This window comes from Halichoerus grypus, chromosome 2, assembly GCF_964656455.1.
Source record: "Halichoerus grypus chromosome 2, mHalGry1.hap1.1, whole genome shotgun sequence".
NCBI lineage: Eukaryota > Metazoa > Chordata > Mammalia > Carnivora > Phocidae > Halichoerus > Halichoerus grypus.
Genome location: NC_135713.1, coordinates 159,224,680 through 159,238,777, shown reverse-complemented (window position 1 = coordinate 159,238,777; position 14,098 = coordinate 159,224,680). Strand labels below are relative to the sequence as shown.

Sequence of the window (14,098 nt, the reverse complement as noted above, 5' to 3'; positions counted from 1 at the left end):
CCCAGGGTCCTGGGATCAAGCCCCTTCGTTGGGCTCCCTGCTCAACAGGGGAGTCTCCTTCTCCCTCTCCCTCCGCACCTGCTTGTGTGCTCTCTCTCTCTCGCTCACTCTCTCAAGTAAATAAAATCTTAAAAAAAAAAAAAAAGTTCTGGAATTAGATAATGGTAATGGATGCCCAACACTGTGAACATACTAAAAGCCATTATATTGGGGTGCCTGGGTGGCTCAGGTCATGATCCCAGAGTCCTGGGATTGAGCCCCAAATCCGGGTCCCTGCTCTATGGGAAGCCTGCTTCTCCCTCTCCCACTCCCCCTGCTTGTGTTCCCTCTCTCGCTGTCTCTCTCTCTGTCAAATAAATAAATAAAATCTTTAAAAAAAATAAATAAATAAAAGCTATTATATTATACGCTTTAAAATGGTGAGTTTTATATGAATTACACGTCAACAAAAAAAATTTTTTAATCATAAACAGATAAAACTGAGCAGTACAGACTGAAACATGGAATAGATAAGAGAGCCCTCTGCTATAAGCAGATAATAGTAAAACACAATTTTTACATAGTCTAAGAAAAAAGATACAAAGTTGGAAACATAATCAAGAAACACTAAACACTAAAGAAAATTCAGAGCCACCTTTTTCTTAAGATTTTATTTATTTATTTGAGAGAGCATGAGCGGGGTTGGGGGGTGGCACAGAGGGAGAAGCAAGGCTCCCCGCTAAGCAGGGAGCCCAACACATGGGGCTTGATCCCAGGATTCTGGGATCATGACCTGAGCCGAAGGCAGACACTTAACCAACTGAGCCACCCAGGCGCCCGAAGTCAGAGCCACTTTAAAAAAAGCACCACAGGGGCACCTGGGTGGCTCAGTCGTTAAGCGCCTGCCTTCGGCTCGGGTCATGATCCCAGGGTCCTGGGATCGAGCCCCGCATCGGGCTCCCTGCTCAGCGGGAAGCCTGCTTCTCCCTCTCCCACTCCCCCTGCTTGTGTTCCGTCTCTCGCTGTCTCTCTGTCAGATAAATAAATGAAATCTTAAAAAAAAAAAAAAAAAAACTTATAAAAAAAGCACCACAACTCACTCAAAATATAATTTACATCCAAAGAAATAGATAAAGGACTAAGCAAAAGTAAAAAAGACACAAAAGTATAAATGATATCCTCAAAAAAGGGACCGAATAGCAATCAAAGAAATTAAAAAGTTGACTGGTGAAATTAAGCAATAGAACAGAACAGGTGAAGAGCAAACGAAAGCAAAGACAGAACAGAGGCGTTCTCTTGGGACACAGCAAAGCACACAGCTCTAGAAATTAGAGAAGAAAAGTTAAAAATGGCAGCTAGAGTAAAAAGTCCCAACCTCCAATACCCAGAGATAAGAGGCAATATTCTAAGAAATAATAGAAAAACAGCATTTATCAGAAGTTAAAAAAGATAAAGTCCTTGGACTTAAAAGGGCCTAAGAGAAAAGCTGGGCATAGTTTAAAAATTAATCCATCACACTGGATGGACACAACAAAAATTTCAGACAAGCAAGGATAAAGAGAAAACTTGACTAGGTGTCATAAAAAATAGAAAATAGGTTTCTATTACAAAGTAATAAGGATCATAATAAAAAGTCTTCTCATCAGCAACACTCTACAGAAGGAAACAGACAGGGGCGCCTGGGTGGCTCAGTCGTTAAGCGTCTGCCTTCGGCTCAGGTCATGGTCCCAGGGTCCTGGGATCGAGCCCCACATCGGGCTCCCTGCTCGGCGGGAAGCCTGCTTCTCCCTCTCCCTCTGCCCCTGCTTGTGTTCCTTCTCTCGGTGTCTCGCTCTGTCAAATAAATAAATAAAATTTTTAAAAAAAAAAAAAAAAAGGAAAGAGACAAATCACATATTCTAAGTTCAGAGAAAAACAACTTTGAACCCACAAATTCAATAACCAAACCATCTCAAATTTTAGGACTACAAACTTTTCAGAATTCAAGAACTTCAGAAAATTTACCAACCACAGACTCTCTGAAAAAATCTCTAAAGGATGGATGTATCCAGCAAGACAAATTAAGAGTAAGGAGTGAAATAAAACCAATAGTGCACTGCAGGTTCCAGCTGTGAGCACATAACTGTCCAAAATTACATTCCCACAGTAGATGGCCAAATAATTGGGCAAAATATAGTTAACTATCTTCAGACACTGGAAAATGGGCCGCACAGGACTCAATCTCTGAGAAAAATCACACAAACTGGGTGAGTCCTACTGCACTACAGGCTTTCTGCCTGGAGGCAATTTCCACATTGCATCCCTGGGAAGGGAATCCAAACAGTGCCCTGTAATCTTGTTCACTGAAGAAGCAATCATACTAGTCTGATAAAGCCATATGGATAGCATTTCTGGAGACTTCCTGAGAAGAGGGAATTACATAGAGAAAGATTTCCTGAAATGTGAATTTGGGTTCTCCTAGGTCTTTGGCTCAATTCCGATCTGCAAATGCACAAGGGAGAGCACAGCCCAGTCCTAAATATCTCCGGTTGTTCTTAGAAAGAACAGTTTGGAGGAACTATAAAACAAACAATTCCCAGAGCTTACACAGGGCCAGAACTCATTCAAATTTCCTCCAGCCAGTGTGAAGAAACCTCAATGAATACATGAAATAATCACTAAATACCCCAGAAGAGACAAGTTTAGAAGTGGTGGACAAATAAGACTTAGAATAAAGACTACGCTAGACTTGCCCTTCAAGAGTTTAAAAATAAACCTCAAAAGTAATTTAACTGCCTACCAGAAGGAATCCAACTTTCTTTAAAGGAATACAACAAAAGGCAGTACTAAAATGTGTAAAATTCAGTGTTCATATTCCACTCAAAAAAGAAAAAAATCCAATGTCTGTAATAAAAAAAAAAATTTTTTTTAAAGATTTTTTTAAAAAGATTTATTTATTTATTTGAGAGAGAGAAACAGAGATCACGAGCGCGGGGGGGAGGGGGGGAGGGGCATAGGGAGAAGCAGACTCCCTGCTGAGCAGGGAGCCCGATGCGGGCCTCAATCCTAGGACCCTGGGATCATGACCTGAGCTGAAGGCAGACACTTAGCCAACTGAGCCACCCAGGTGCCCTGTAATAAAAATTTCACTGGAGGGCGCCTGGGTGGCTCGTCGTTAAGCGGCTGCCTTCGGCTCAGGTCATGATCCCAGAATCCTGGGATCAAGTCCCGCATCGGGCTCCCTGCTCAGCGGGAAGCCTGCTTCTCCCTCTCCCACTCCCCCTGCTTGTGTTCCTACTCTCACTGTCTCTGTCTCTGTCAAATAAATAAATAAAATCTTAAAAAAAAATTTTTTTTCCCACTGGATAAAATTAACAATAGGTTGGAAACTGCAGAAGAAAAAAAACAGAAAAAATAAAATGAATAGAGGTCCAGTGACCAGCAGGATAATACGAAATGAGTAACTGATGTTTCAGAAAAACAAAACAAACAAACAAAAACAAACAAAAACCTAGGGGGAGAGTAGACAGAAAAACATACCTGAAGAAATAATGGCTGAAATTATAAACCCACAGGAGCATGAAGTTCAATGAATGCCTAAGACAATAACACATACATTCAAAAAGTGCGGCAAAGGCACATCATAATCAGATTGCTGAAAACCAGACATAAAGAAAAAAATCTTAAAAGTAACCAAAGAGGGGAAAAGATACTTATATATAAATAAAGATAAGAATGATCAAAGACTTCTGGTCAGGGGCGCCTGGGTGGCTCAGTCGTTAAGCGTCCACCTTCGGCTCAGGTCATGATCCCAGGGTCCTGGGATCTAGTCTCCATCGGGCTCCCTGCTCAGCGGGAAGCCTGCTTCTCCCTCTCCCACTCCCCCTGCCTGTGTTCCCTCTCTCACTGTATCTCTGTCAAATAGATTAAAAAAAAAAAATCTTTAAAAAAAAAAAAAGTCTTCTGGGGCGCCTGGGTGGCTCAGCTGTTAAGCGCCTGCCTTCGGCTCAGGTCATGATTCCAGGGTCCTGGGATCAAGCCCCGCATCGGACTCCCTGCTCAGCGGGAAGCCTGCTTCTCCCTCTCCCACTCCCCCTGCTTGTGTTCCCTCTCTAGCTGTCTCTCTCTCTCTCTGTCAAATAAATAAATAAAATCTTTAAAAAAAAAAAAGTCTTCTGGTTAGAAACCATACAAGCCAGAATACAACAAACAGCAGCTTTTAAAGTGCTGAAAGAAAATAACTGTAAGCTTAGAATTCTGTATCAAGTAAAAATATTCTTTAAAAATCAAGCTGACGGGGGGAAAAAAAAAAATCAAGGTGAGGAGCGCCTGGGTGGCTCAGTCATTAAGCGTCTGCCTTCAGCTCAGGTCATGATCCTGGAGTCCCGGGATCGAGTCCCGCATCAGGCTCCCTGCTCAGCAGTGAGTCTGCTTCTCCCTCTGACCCTCCCCTGCTCTCATGCTCTCTCTCTCATTCTCTCTCAAATAAAGAAATAAAATCTTTTAAAAAAAATCAAGCTGAAATAAACTTTTTCAGATAAATAAAAGCTGAAAGTATACTGCCAAAAGACCTGCACTAAGAGAAACGATGTTCTTCAGGCAAAAAGGAAATAGTATCAAAAGGAAGCCTGAATATACACAAAGCAGTGAAAGATTCCAGAAATGTTATATATGTGGGCAATTATAGAAGGAACAAAATAATAAGGAGCAGAAATCAATAAAATAGAAAAAAAAATAGTGAAAATGGATGAAACCAAAGTTAGTTATTCTCAGAAAAGAATCAATTAAATTGATAAACCTCTCGGCTAGACTAATAAAGAAAAAAAGGAAGGGAAAACACTTATTATCAACCTGAGGAATGATATCACAACAGATCTCAAAGACACTGAGAAGATAAAGGGAATAGTATGACAACTTATATAATATAGTGAACAAAACTTACCCAAAGTGACTCAAGAAAAAAATAAAGAATCTGAATTATAATTATTAAAGAAATTGAATTCATAATTTAAATTCTTCACACAAAGAAAATTCTAGGCCCTGATGACTTCACTGAAAAATTCTATCAAACTTCTAAGGAAGAAAAAATACTAATCCTACACAAACTCTTTAAGAAAATACAGGAGGAAGGAACACTTCTCAAGCTAACAACATTCTTTTTTTTAATTGAAGCATAATCAGTATACAATGTTATATTAGTTTCAAGTGTACAACATATTGATTTGACAAATCTAGACATTACTCAGTGCTTCCTATGACAAGTGTAGTCATCAGCTGCTAACAACATTCCTAATGGTCAAAGACTGAATGCCTTCCTCTTAAGGTGAGAAATAAGTCAGGGCGCCTGGGTGGCTCAGTCGTTAAGCATCTGCCTTCACCTCAGGTCATGATCCCAGGGTCCTGGGATCGAGCCCCGCACTGTGAAGCCTGCTTCTCCTTCTCCTACTCCCCCTGCTTGTGTCCCCCCGCTGCTTGTGTTCCCTCTCTCACTATGTCTCTCTCTGTCAAATAAAGAAATAAAATCTTTAAAAAAAAAAAAAAGAAAAGAAATAAGTCAAGGGTGTCTACCTACTCTCACCTCCTCAACATTTTACTAACAATTAAAGCCATTACAATAAGGAAGAAAAGAGAAAAGATATCCAGTTTGGAAAGGTACAGGCAAAATTATCTTTATTCTCAGATTACAGGATCATCTAAATAGAAAATCTTGTGGAATCTATAAAAAAGCAACCAAAAGTAACAAGTAAGGTTGCAGGATACAAGATGAATAGACTTAGTAGCAGTGAACTGAAAACTGAAATTCGAAAAGCAATACATTTACTATTGCATCAAAAATATGAAATATTGGGGCACCTGGGTGGCTCAGTCAGTTACGTGTCTGCCTCCGGCTCAGGTCATGATCTCGGGGTCCTGGGATAGAGCCCTGCGTCGGGCTCCCTGCTCAGGAGGAAGTCTGCTTCTCTCTCTCCCTCTGGCCCTCCTCCCCGCTTCCTCTCAAATAAATAAAATCTTTTAAAAATATATGAAATATTTAGGAACAAATGTGACAAAAGATGTACATGACCTGTGCACTAAAAACTACAAAACATTATTGAGAAAAATTAATGAACACCAAAATAAATGGAGTTATACCATGTTCATGGACCAGAAAAATTAAAGTTGTTATGTTAAGACGTCAATTCTCTCCCAAATTTATCTCTAGACTCAATACAAATCCAATCAAAATCCCAGCAAGGGGCACCTGGGTGGCGCAGTCAGTTAAGCATCTGACTCTTGGTTTCAGCTCAGGTTGTGATCTCAGGGTCATGAGATTGAGCCCTGTATCGGGCTCTGCGCTGAGCATAGAGTCTGCTTATGACTCTCTCTCCATCTCCCTCTGCCCCTTTCCCCCGCCCCAAATAAATAAATCTTAAAAAAACAAAAAAGGCAAGCTTTTTTGTAGAAACTGACAAGCTGATTCTAAAATGTATATAGAAATGTTAACAACTAGAATATCAAAACAGCAATTCAGAAAAGAATCACACTACTCAATTTCAACTTATTATAAAGCTATAATAATCAAGACAGGGTGAAGTTCTTTACTAAAAACTACATGTTTGTTTACACGGAAAACCACATAGATGGGAGGTGAAGATACACAAAATACATCAATAGAACAGTATAGAGAAACAGACTTGCACATATATGGTCAACTGATTTTCAGTGAAAAATTGCCAAAGCAATTCAGTGGGGAAAGAAGAATCTTTTTAACAAATGGTTTCTAGAACTATTGGAAAGCTGTATGCAAAGCAATAACCTCAATCATTACCTCACATCACAAACAAAATTTAATTCAAAATAGGTGATAGATGTAAATGTAAAACCTAGAATTATAAAACTTAGAAAACATAGAAGAAAGTCTTAGTGACCTGGAGTTTGGCAAAAACTTCTTAAATATGCACAAAAAGCAAGAAATATAAAAGACAAACATTAATAAACTGGACTTGATAAAAATTAAAAACAGATGCTCTCCAACAATACAATTAAGAAAATAAGGCAATACTTTAGATAATTAGATAAAACAAACACATAGGTACATGCTTTCTAAATAATTTTTATTTATAATACCCAAAAACTGGAATAGGTAACTAGATAAGTTGTGGTATATCCATACCCAGCAATAAAAAGAAATTAATTACTAAGATGCACCAGAACATGAATAAATCTCAAAGATATTATCGGAAGCAAAAGAAGCCACAAATAAGAGTTCATATAAAACTCAAAACAAGTACAATATGGTATGACAAAAAGCAGGACAGTGGTTTCCTGGGAGCTGAGGTTTGTGGAAAGTAGGGGAGGAGGACTGACCTGGACGGAGTACAAGGGATGGGGTGCTAGAAATACTCTACATCTTCATTTTGGTGGTGGTTTTATGAGTGTATGAACTGTCAGAATGTACACATATAATAAAATTTTATTATATATAAACTAAAAAAGTAAATTTAAAAAAAGCAAAAACAAAGACGCAACAATAATCTAGGAAATTAATATTCAGACAAAGAACATGGGTAGAGAGAGGACAACGCAACCAAAATCCAACACCCAATTATGATAAAAATTCTCAATCTAGCAATAGAAAGCAACTTCTTTAACCGAAAAAGGGCAGCTACAAAAACATGCAACTAACACACTTAATATTGAAAAGTGAATGCTTCCCAAAATAGGAACAAGGTAACAATGTCCATTCTCACTCCATAATCATGACCACACTCAAAGGAGTCTTTGGTAGTACTGAATAACATTTTGCTGGTGAATTTGCTTTCTTCTTCTCTGAGATGACCATTTTATCCTCCTCTTCCCTTTTTTCTTCAAACCTCTTACACTCCTGTCCCTAGCTCGCTGAGCTAATAATTTCACCTCATGTTTTATTTTTCACAAGGTAAATCAGCAAACTCTTTCATCTTCCTGCCATCAACCTCTCAAGAAGGTATAGGCCCTATCCTGGCCATCACTCAAGTGAGGCCAAGTTATCTGGCCAGCTTAATACTCAACCAGAACTTGGGAGCAATAAACATAGGTCTTAACCTTAACAGGAAACCCTAGACAACTGGTATTTTCCTATCAACAACTCCTACAAACAAAAACAGACATGTTCACCCCCTGAGATCTGGCATAATGCCATACTAAGACAAAGATAATTAATCCCCCACCTTTGGCTCCCCATCTTTGAGAATGGTTCTTGACATTTAAAATGTATAGATGTAACAATTACATTTGGTTTCTGATCAACAAATGTATTAAACAGGAAAAGTAAAACACACACAAACACAACTTATGCAACTGCATAGTATTTGTTCCTTACCTGCTGGTGACGCGTGCTGGGAAAGGTGTACTGAACAGAGTGGGGAGGATAACGACTTTGTTCTGTGCTGAATGCTCCTTGGTTGGGAGGATAACCTGAACTTGACATTATCAGTAAAGAAGTCCTCACCAGGCTGTGAGATCAAGTCCAACAAACAATCATGTTTCTAGGAAACCACCTAAACAGGATGGGAAAAAATAGAATTGATAAGAACTAAAGCACCAGGTGTACTTCTAATAAATTATAACTATAGCTACATAAATAAAACCACAATTACCAGTAAAAGCTTTCTCTCATGTATTTACTTAATACAAGTAATCGGAGTTTGAAAAACATTAACAGGTCTCTTCTTGTAGACTTAAAAAACGTTCTTTAATATATCACAAACAACAGTATCAGTAGCTACAGAAAGTAAAAAGGTGTATAGACAATCTCAGCATGGGACCTGGCACATGGCAAATGCTCAACAAATGTCCTTTTTGTGGATAAATGTCTGAGAATCAAATGTGATCTATTGCAGAAACAAATATCTACAGTTGTAAGTTTTGGGGTTGTAAAAAGTCAATTGTTAAAAAGATTCAAGAGTATCTATAAGGTAAGCATTTGTGCAGAGGAAATATTATCTTCATTAAATAATTCTGCCCCCCAAATAACAGCCTAAGAAGACATTCAGGATGAGAAAGCGTTCAAGGAAGAACAAAGTGAGCTTATCACTTCAAGGAAAACAACTGCCAGTATTTGTGAAAATTAGAATTTTGGAAAAACTTTTATCTGCTTCCATGAGCCTGACAGCTTCCCCACATTTAAAGACTTTTCTGGCAAGACTGGTCATGATACTAACAAGTGTGAGTTTTTGATATTACATGATGAAATATGTCAACATTTGAAATATCTGTATAATTCAATGAATCAATATTCTCCAAATGACCAATACAGAATGTTACAAAATTATTCATGAGTGTAATATTTATTTAAAGTAGAAGACATTTTACTACAAATAAAGTACAAGACAACCCAATAAATGTTTAATGTGATAGAATATGAAAAGTTCATTGATATGGTTTCAGATCCTACACAGCAATTAACCTTTAAAAAACTGCCACTTGTCCGGATTGGGTGTGGTATCAAAGAATATCTACAATTATCTAAAAAGGCTATTAAAATACCCCTCTCTTTTCCAAATACATATATCTGTATGAGATTAGCTTTTCTTCATAAACTTCAATCAAAACAGTATATTGCAAGACTGAATGCAGAAACAGATTTGAGACTAAAGCTATCTTTTTTTAAGCCAGATATCGAAGAGGTTTGCAAAAATGTAAAACAATGCCACTCTTCTCATCAAGTTTTGTTTTATTCTGGAAAACAGTTACTTATTATAAAAAATGTTATTTATATTAGCATATGGTACATTTATATTATTTTTACATGAATTAATATCTTTAAAATGTCCACTGTAATATCTAATATGGTAAATATCAACATACAGAACCCACATAAGCAAATGCTCTTTGGAGTCCTAAATAACTTTAAGAGTATAAAGGATTCTTGAGACCAAAAAGTTTGATGACCACTGGCCTAGAGAATTAAGTCATCTTTAGGTTGACTAGCATTAGTGACCCAGAAAGGCCAGTCAGACCCAGCTCCACGAACACACTCCTTCTGGAGAATCTGCCCCTAGTTAAGGTGAAGCTTTGACACCATGTTTATATCAAGTAAACTCCCCTAGTGCACAAGGGATGTACCACTTAGATCCCTCGCCAGGAATGTGTAATTGAGAACCTCAGTTACAGGGAATGGAGTTGCAAAGTAGCCAGAGTAGGAGTCAAGGTGAGCCAAAGCATGTGCCAGAGAGGTTACAGAGGGAGCAGAGAATGCCAGTCCAGACACAGAATAGAGTAGACATGCAGAGACAAGGGGAGCCAAGAGACCTTGCAGGCCGGGGAGACAAAGCAGCAACTGCCTTGGCTCCTGAGTCTTTCCTCCAGGGTCAGTCCCAAGAGAAGCTGCTGAACTCCTTTCCTTGACCTTGGATACTTGTTAAACTACCTACATAGTCTTACAGTAAGTCCTCCTTTACTTAATATAGATGGAGTAGGTTTTTATTTCTTAGAATCGTCAGAGCTCAAGTTAAATCCTAAAATAACCATATAAACTTGGAAAAAACCCAAATGTCATGTCCATCAAGTAATAAATAGATAAATGAAATCAGGTATATATCCATACAAGGAACATTATTCCACCAAAAAAGAATGAAGTACTGATACACACTGTAACTTGGACAAACCCTGAAAACGTTATGCAAAAGTACAAGAAGCCAATCATAAAAGTCCACACTTTGTGTGATTCCTTTCATCTGCAAGTACAGAAGAGGCAAATCTACACGACAGAAAGTAGATTAATGGCTGCTTAGGGACGGTAGGATGCGGACTACTGCAGTAGAATATACATGAAATTTACCATTTTAGCCATTTTTAAGTGTATAATTGTGTAGCATCACGTACATTCACATTGTGGTACAACTATCACCACCATTCATCTTCAGAACTTGTTCATCTTCCAACTAAAATTCCATATCCATCAAACACTCCCACTCCTCCTCCCCTCAGTCCCCGGCAACCACCATTCTAGCTTCTGTCTCCATGAATTAGACGACTCTGAGGACCTCACAGAAGTGGGATCAAACAGTATCTGTCCTTCTCTGATTGGATCATTTCACTTAGCACAGTATCTCCAAGCTTTATCCATGTGGTAGCATATATCAAAATTACCTACCTTTTTAGGACTGAATAATAATATCCCATTGTATTGGAGTTTCTTTTTGAGGTGATAAAAATGTTCTAAAATTGACTGTAGTGATGTTTGAACTTACCTCTAAATATACTAAAAACCACTGAATCATATATTTTTTTTTTAAGATTTTATTTATTTGTTTGACAGAGAAAGACACAGTGAGAGAGAGAACAAAAGCAGGGGGAGTGGGAGAGGGAGAAGCAGGCTTCCCGTGGAGCAGGGAGCCCGATGCGGGGCTCAATCCCAGGACCCTGGGATCATGACCTGAGCCGAAGGCAGACGCTTAACGACTGAGCCACCCAGGCGCCCCTGAATCATATACTTTAAATGGATGAATTGCATGGTACATGAATTATGTCTTAATAAAGCTGTTTTTAAAAATTGCCAACCCAAAAACAAACTATACAAAGCAACCACAAGATTTAAAAATGATTGTGCAGGGGCGCCTGGCTGGCTCAGTCAGAAGAGCATGTGACTCTTCATCTCAGGGTTTTGAGTTTGAGCCCCACATTGGGTATGGAGATTACTAAAAAAAAAAAAAAAATTGTTTTAACTTAAAAAAACTTAAATTTTTTTTAAAATGAGGGGCACCTGGGTGGCTCAGTCAGTTAAGCATCTGCCTTCGGCTCAGGTCATGACCCCAGGGTCCTGGGATCAAACCCTGTGCTGGGCTCTCTGCTCACTGGGGAGTCTGCTTCTCCCTCTCCTTCTGTCCCTCCCCCTGCTCATGCACGGCACTCTCTCTCTCTCAAATAAATAAATAAAATCTTTAAAAAATAAAAAATAAAATAAAAATAAAAATGTGCAGCAGTCCAAGTTAACATATGCCACATTTCATGGATTCTAATACCCACATGTGTCCATATCTTAAAAACTCTAAAGTCAATATGTATCCTACAATCAATGGCATTTTATGGTCTAATTAGCAGCACTTTTTCTTTTCTTTTTTTTTTAAAGACTTTATTTATTTGACACAGAGAGAGAGAGAGAGTGACAGAGAGAGCACAAGCAGAGGGAGTGGCAGGCAGAGGGAGAGGGAGAAGCAGGCTTCCCACCCAGCAGGGAGCCCGACGCGGGGCACGATCCCAGGACCTTGGGATCATGACCTGAGCTGAAGGCAGACGCTTAACCGACTGAGCCACCCAGGTGCCCCACTTTTTCTTTAATCTTAGAGATAAATAACATTATCTTATAAGCAAAGACATCTTTTTGCTGAGATACAGTATTAGAGACTACATCCAATAAGTCTTTGGTTTCTGCCTAAATTTTCCCCTGGAGAGCTCACATTACAGAAATTACTATTTGCTTTTTTTCCCTTTAAATTTGTTCCTGGACTCTCAGGATAAAGCAAAAAAAAAAAAAAAAAAGTAAGGATACTAATATTCTCAAAGTGATTTCCCGTCTGAGGTCCTTTAAAAGAACAGGTAACATTTACAATAGTTTCAAAAAGCCTAAAAGAAATACATATATAGGGACGCCTGGTGGCTCAGTTGGTTAAGCGTCTGCCTTCGGCTCAGGTCATGATCTCAGGGTCCTGGAATCGAGTCCCACATCAGGCTCCTTGCTCAGTGGGGAGCCTGCTTCTCCCTCTGCCTGCCATTCCCCCCTGCTTGTGTGTGCTCTCGCTCTCTCTCTTGACAAATAAATAAATAAAATCTTTAAAAGAAAAAAAAAGAAATACATATATAAACTAAGAACAGAGAAGGACATCCTAAGCAGAACCCCAAAAACACACACAATAAGACTCATATCTTGAACTTATAAAATATATATAAATACATATAAATAATAATTTATATATTGTTTCTATACAGCAAAGACACCTCAAAACAGCAAACTACAAACTAGAAAAAGTAGGGGTGCCTGGGTGGCTCAGTCAATATAGCATGTGACTCTTGATCTCAGGGTCATGAGTTCAAGCCCCACATTGGATGTAGAGCTTACTTTAAAAAAAAAAAAAAAAAAAAAGAGGGCACCTGGGTGGCTCAGTCATTAAGCGTCTGCCTTCAGCTCAGGTCATGATCCTAGGGTCCTGGGATCGAGCCCCACATCAGGTTCCCTGCTCAGCGGGAAGCCTGATTCTCCCTCTCCCACTCCCCCCTGCTTGTGTTCCCTCTCTCACTGTCTCTGTTGAAAAATAAATAAAATCTTAAAAAAAAAAAAGAAAACAAACTAGAAAAAGTAAAATAGCAAAATTTTGATATAACAAATATATTTATTTCTTACAAATCAATAAGGAAAAAATGATCACAACAGAAATATAAAATATGACAGAAATATGGGATTAGCAAAGGAAATAAAATTAATGACATCAACTTCATCAATAATCACAGAAAAATAAAACAAAATCATTTTTCCCAAATTGGCAAAACATTAAAAATAATACCTAGTAACGGTGAAGGTTTGGAGAAAAAAAAGCACTCATTTACAGACTACTGGTGTCTATGTAAAATGGGTATGAATCGCTCTCTAAAGAAGGATGGCAATATACACCATGAGCCGTGAAAATACACATATCCTCTACCACAGCGATTCCACTTCTAGGATTCATTTGATTATTCAATACAGAGATACCCAGATGAATGCCTGAGAATGTTCCTCAAGGAACTGTCCTAAACATCCAATACATCAGCTTAGAAAATTGTTCTTTAAAAAGTTTAGCTAATGGGAAATTTTATGTAGAGTATGCCACAAAAAGTCTACACGTGAGAACACTTTGTTTTATAAAAGTATGATTTGTATATAACATTTCTATCCAAGTTTTCAAGTGTCTCTATCATATCTTCACAAGATTTTAAGACCAAAGGCAGAAATGTCATATATCCAACAAATATCTACTGAGGAGTATGCTACTACGTACCAACAGGGTTCTAAACGCTGGCATAGAATGGTGACTGAGATAGGCCGTCCTGTTGTGAAGTGACACAGACAATAAATAATCACGAGATAATATGATGACTTGAAGTGCCATAAATAAAACAGGATGGGAGAGAAGGAATAAGGGAG

The 14,098-nt window shown here is 38.4% G+C and overlaps 1 protein-coding gene across 19 annotated transcripts in view; it reads right to left on the bottom strand.

The window, feature by feature from the left end:
• NCOR1 (nuclear receptor corepressor 1) overlaps positions 1-14,098 on the bottom strand; it is a 157,753-nt gene that overhangs the window by 127,330 nt on the left and 16,325 nt on the right. For all 19 annotated transcript variants that reach the window (XM_078067955.1, XM_078067963.1, XM_078067956.1 and 16 more), the window contains exon 2: positions 8,300-8,477. In XM_078067955.1, the coding sequence (XP_077924081.1) occupies positions 8,300-8,407 (108 nt within the window). In that variant the 5' untranslated portion in view covers positions 8,408-8,477. The remainder of the gene's footprint in view (positions 1-8,299; positions 8,478-14,098) is intronic.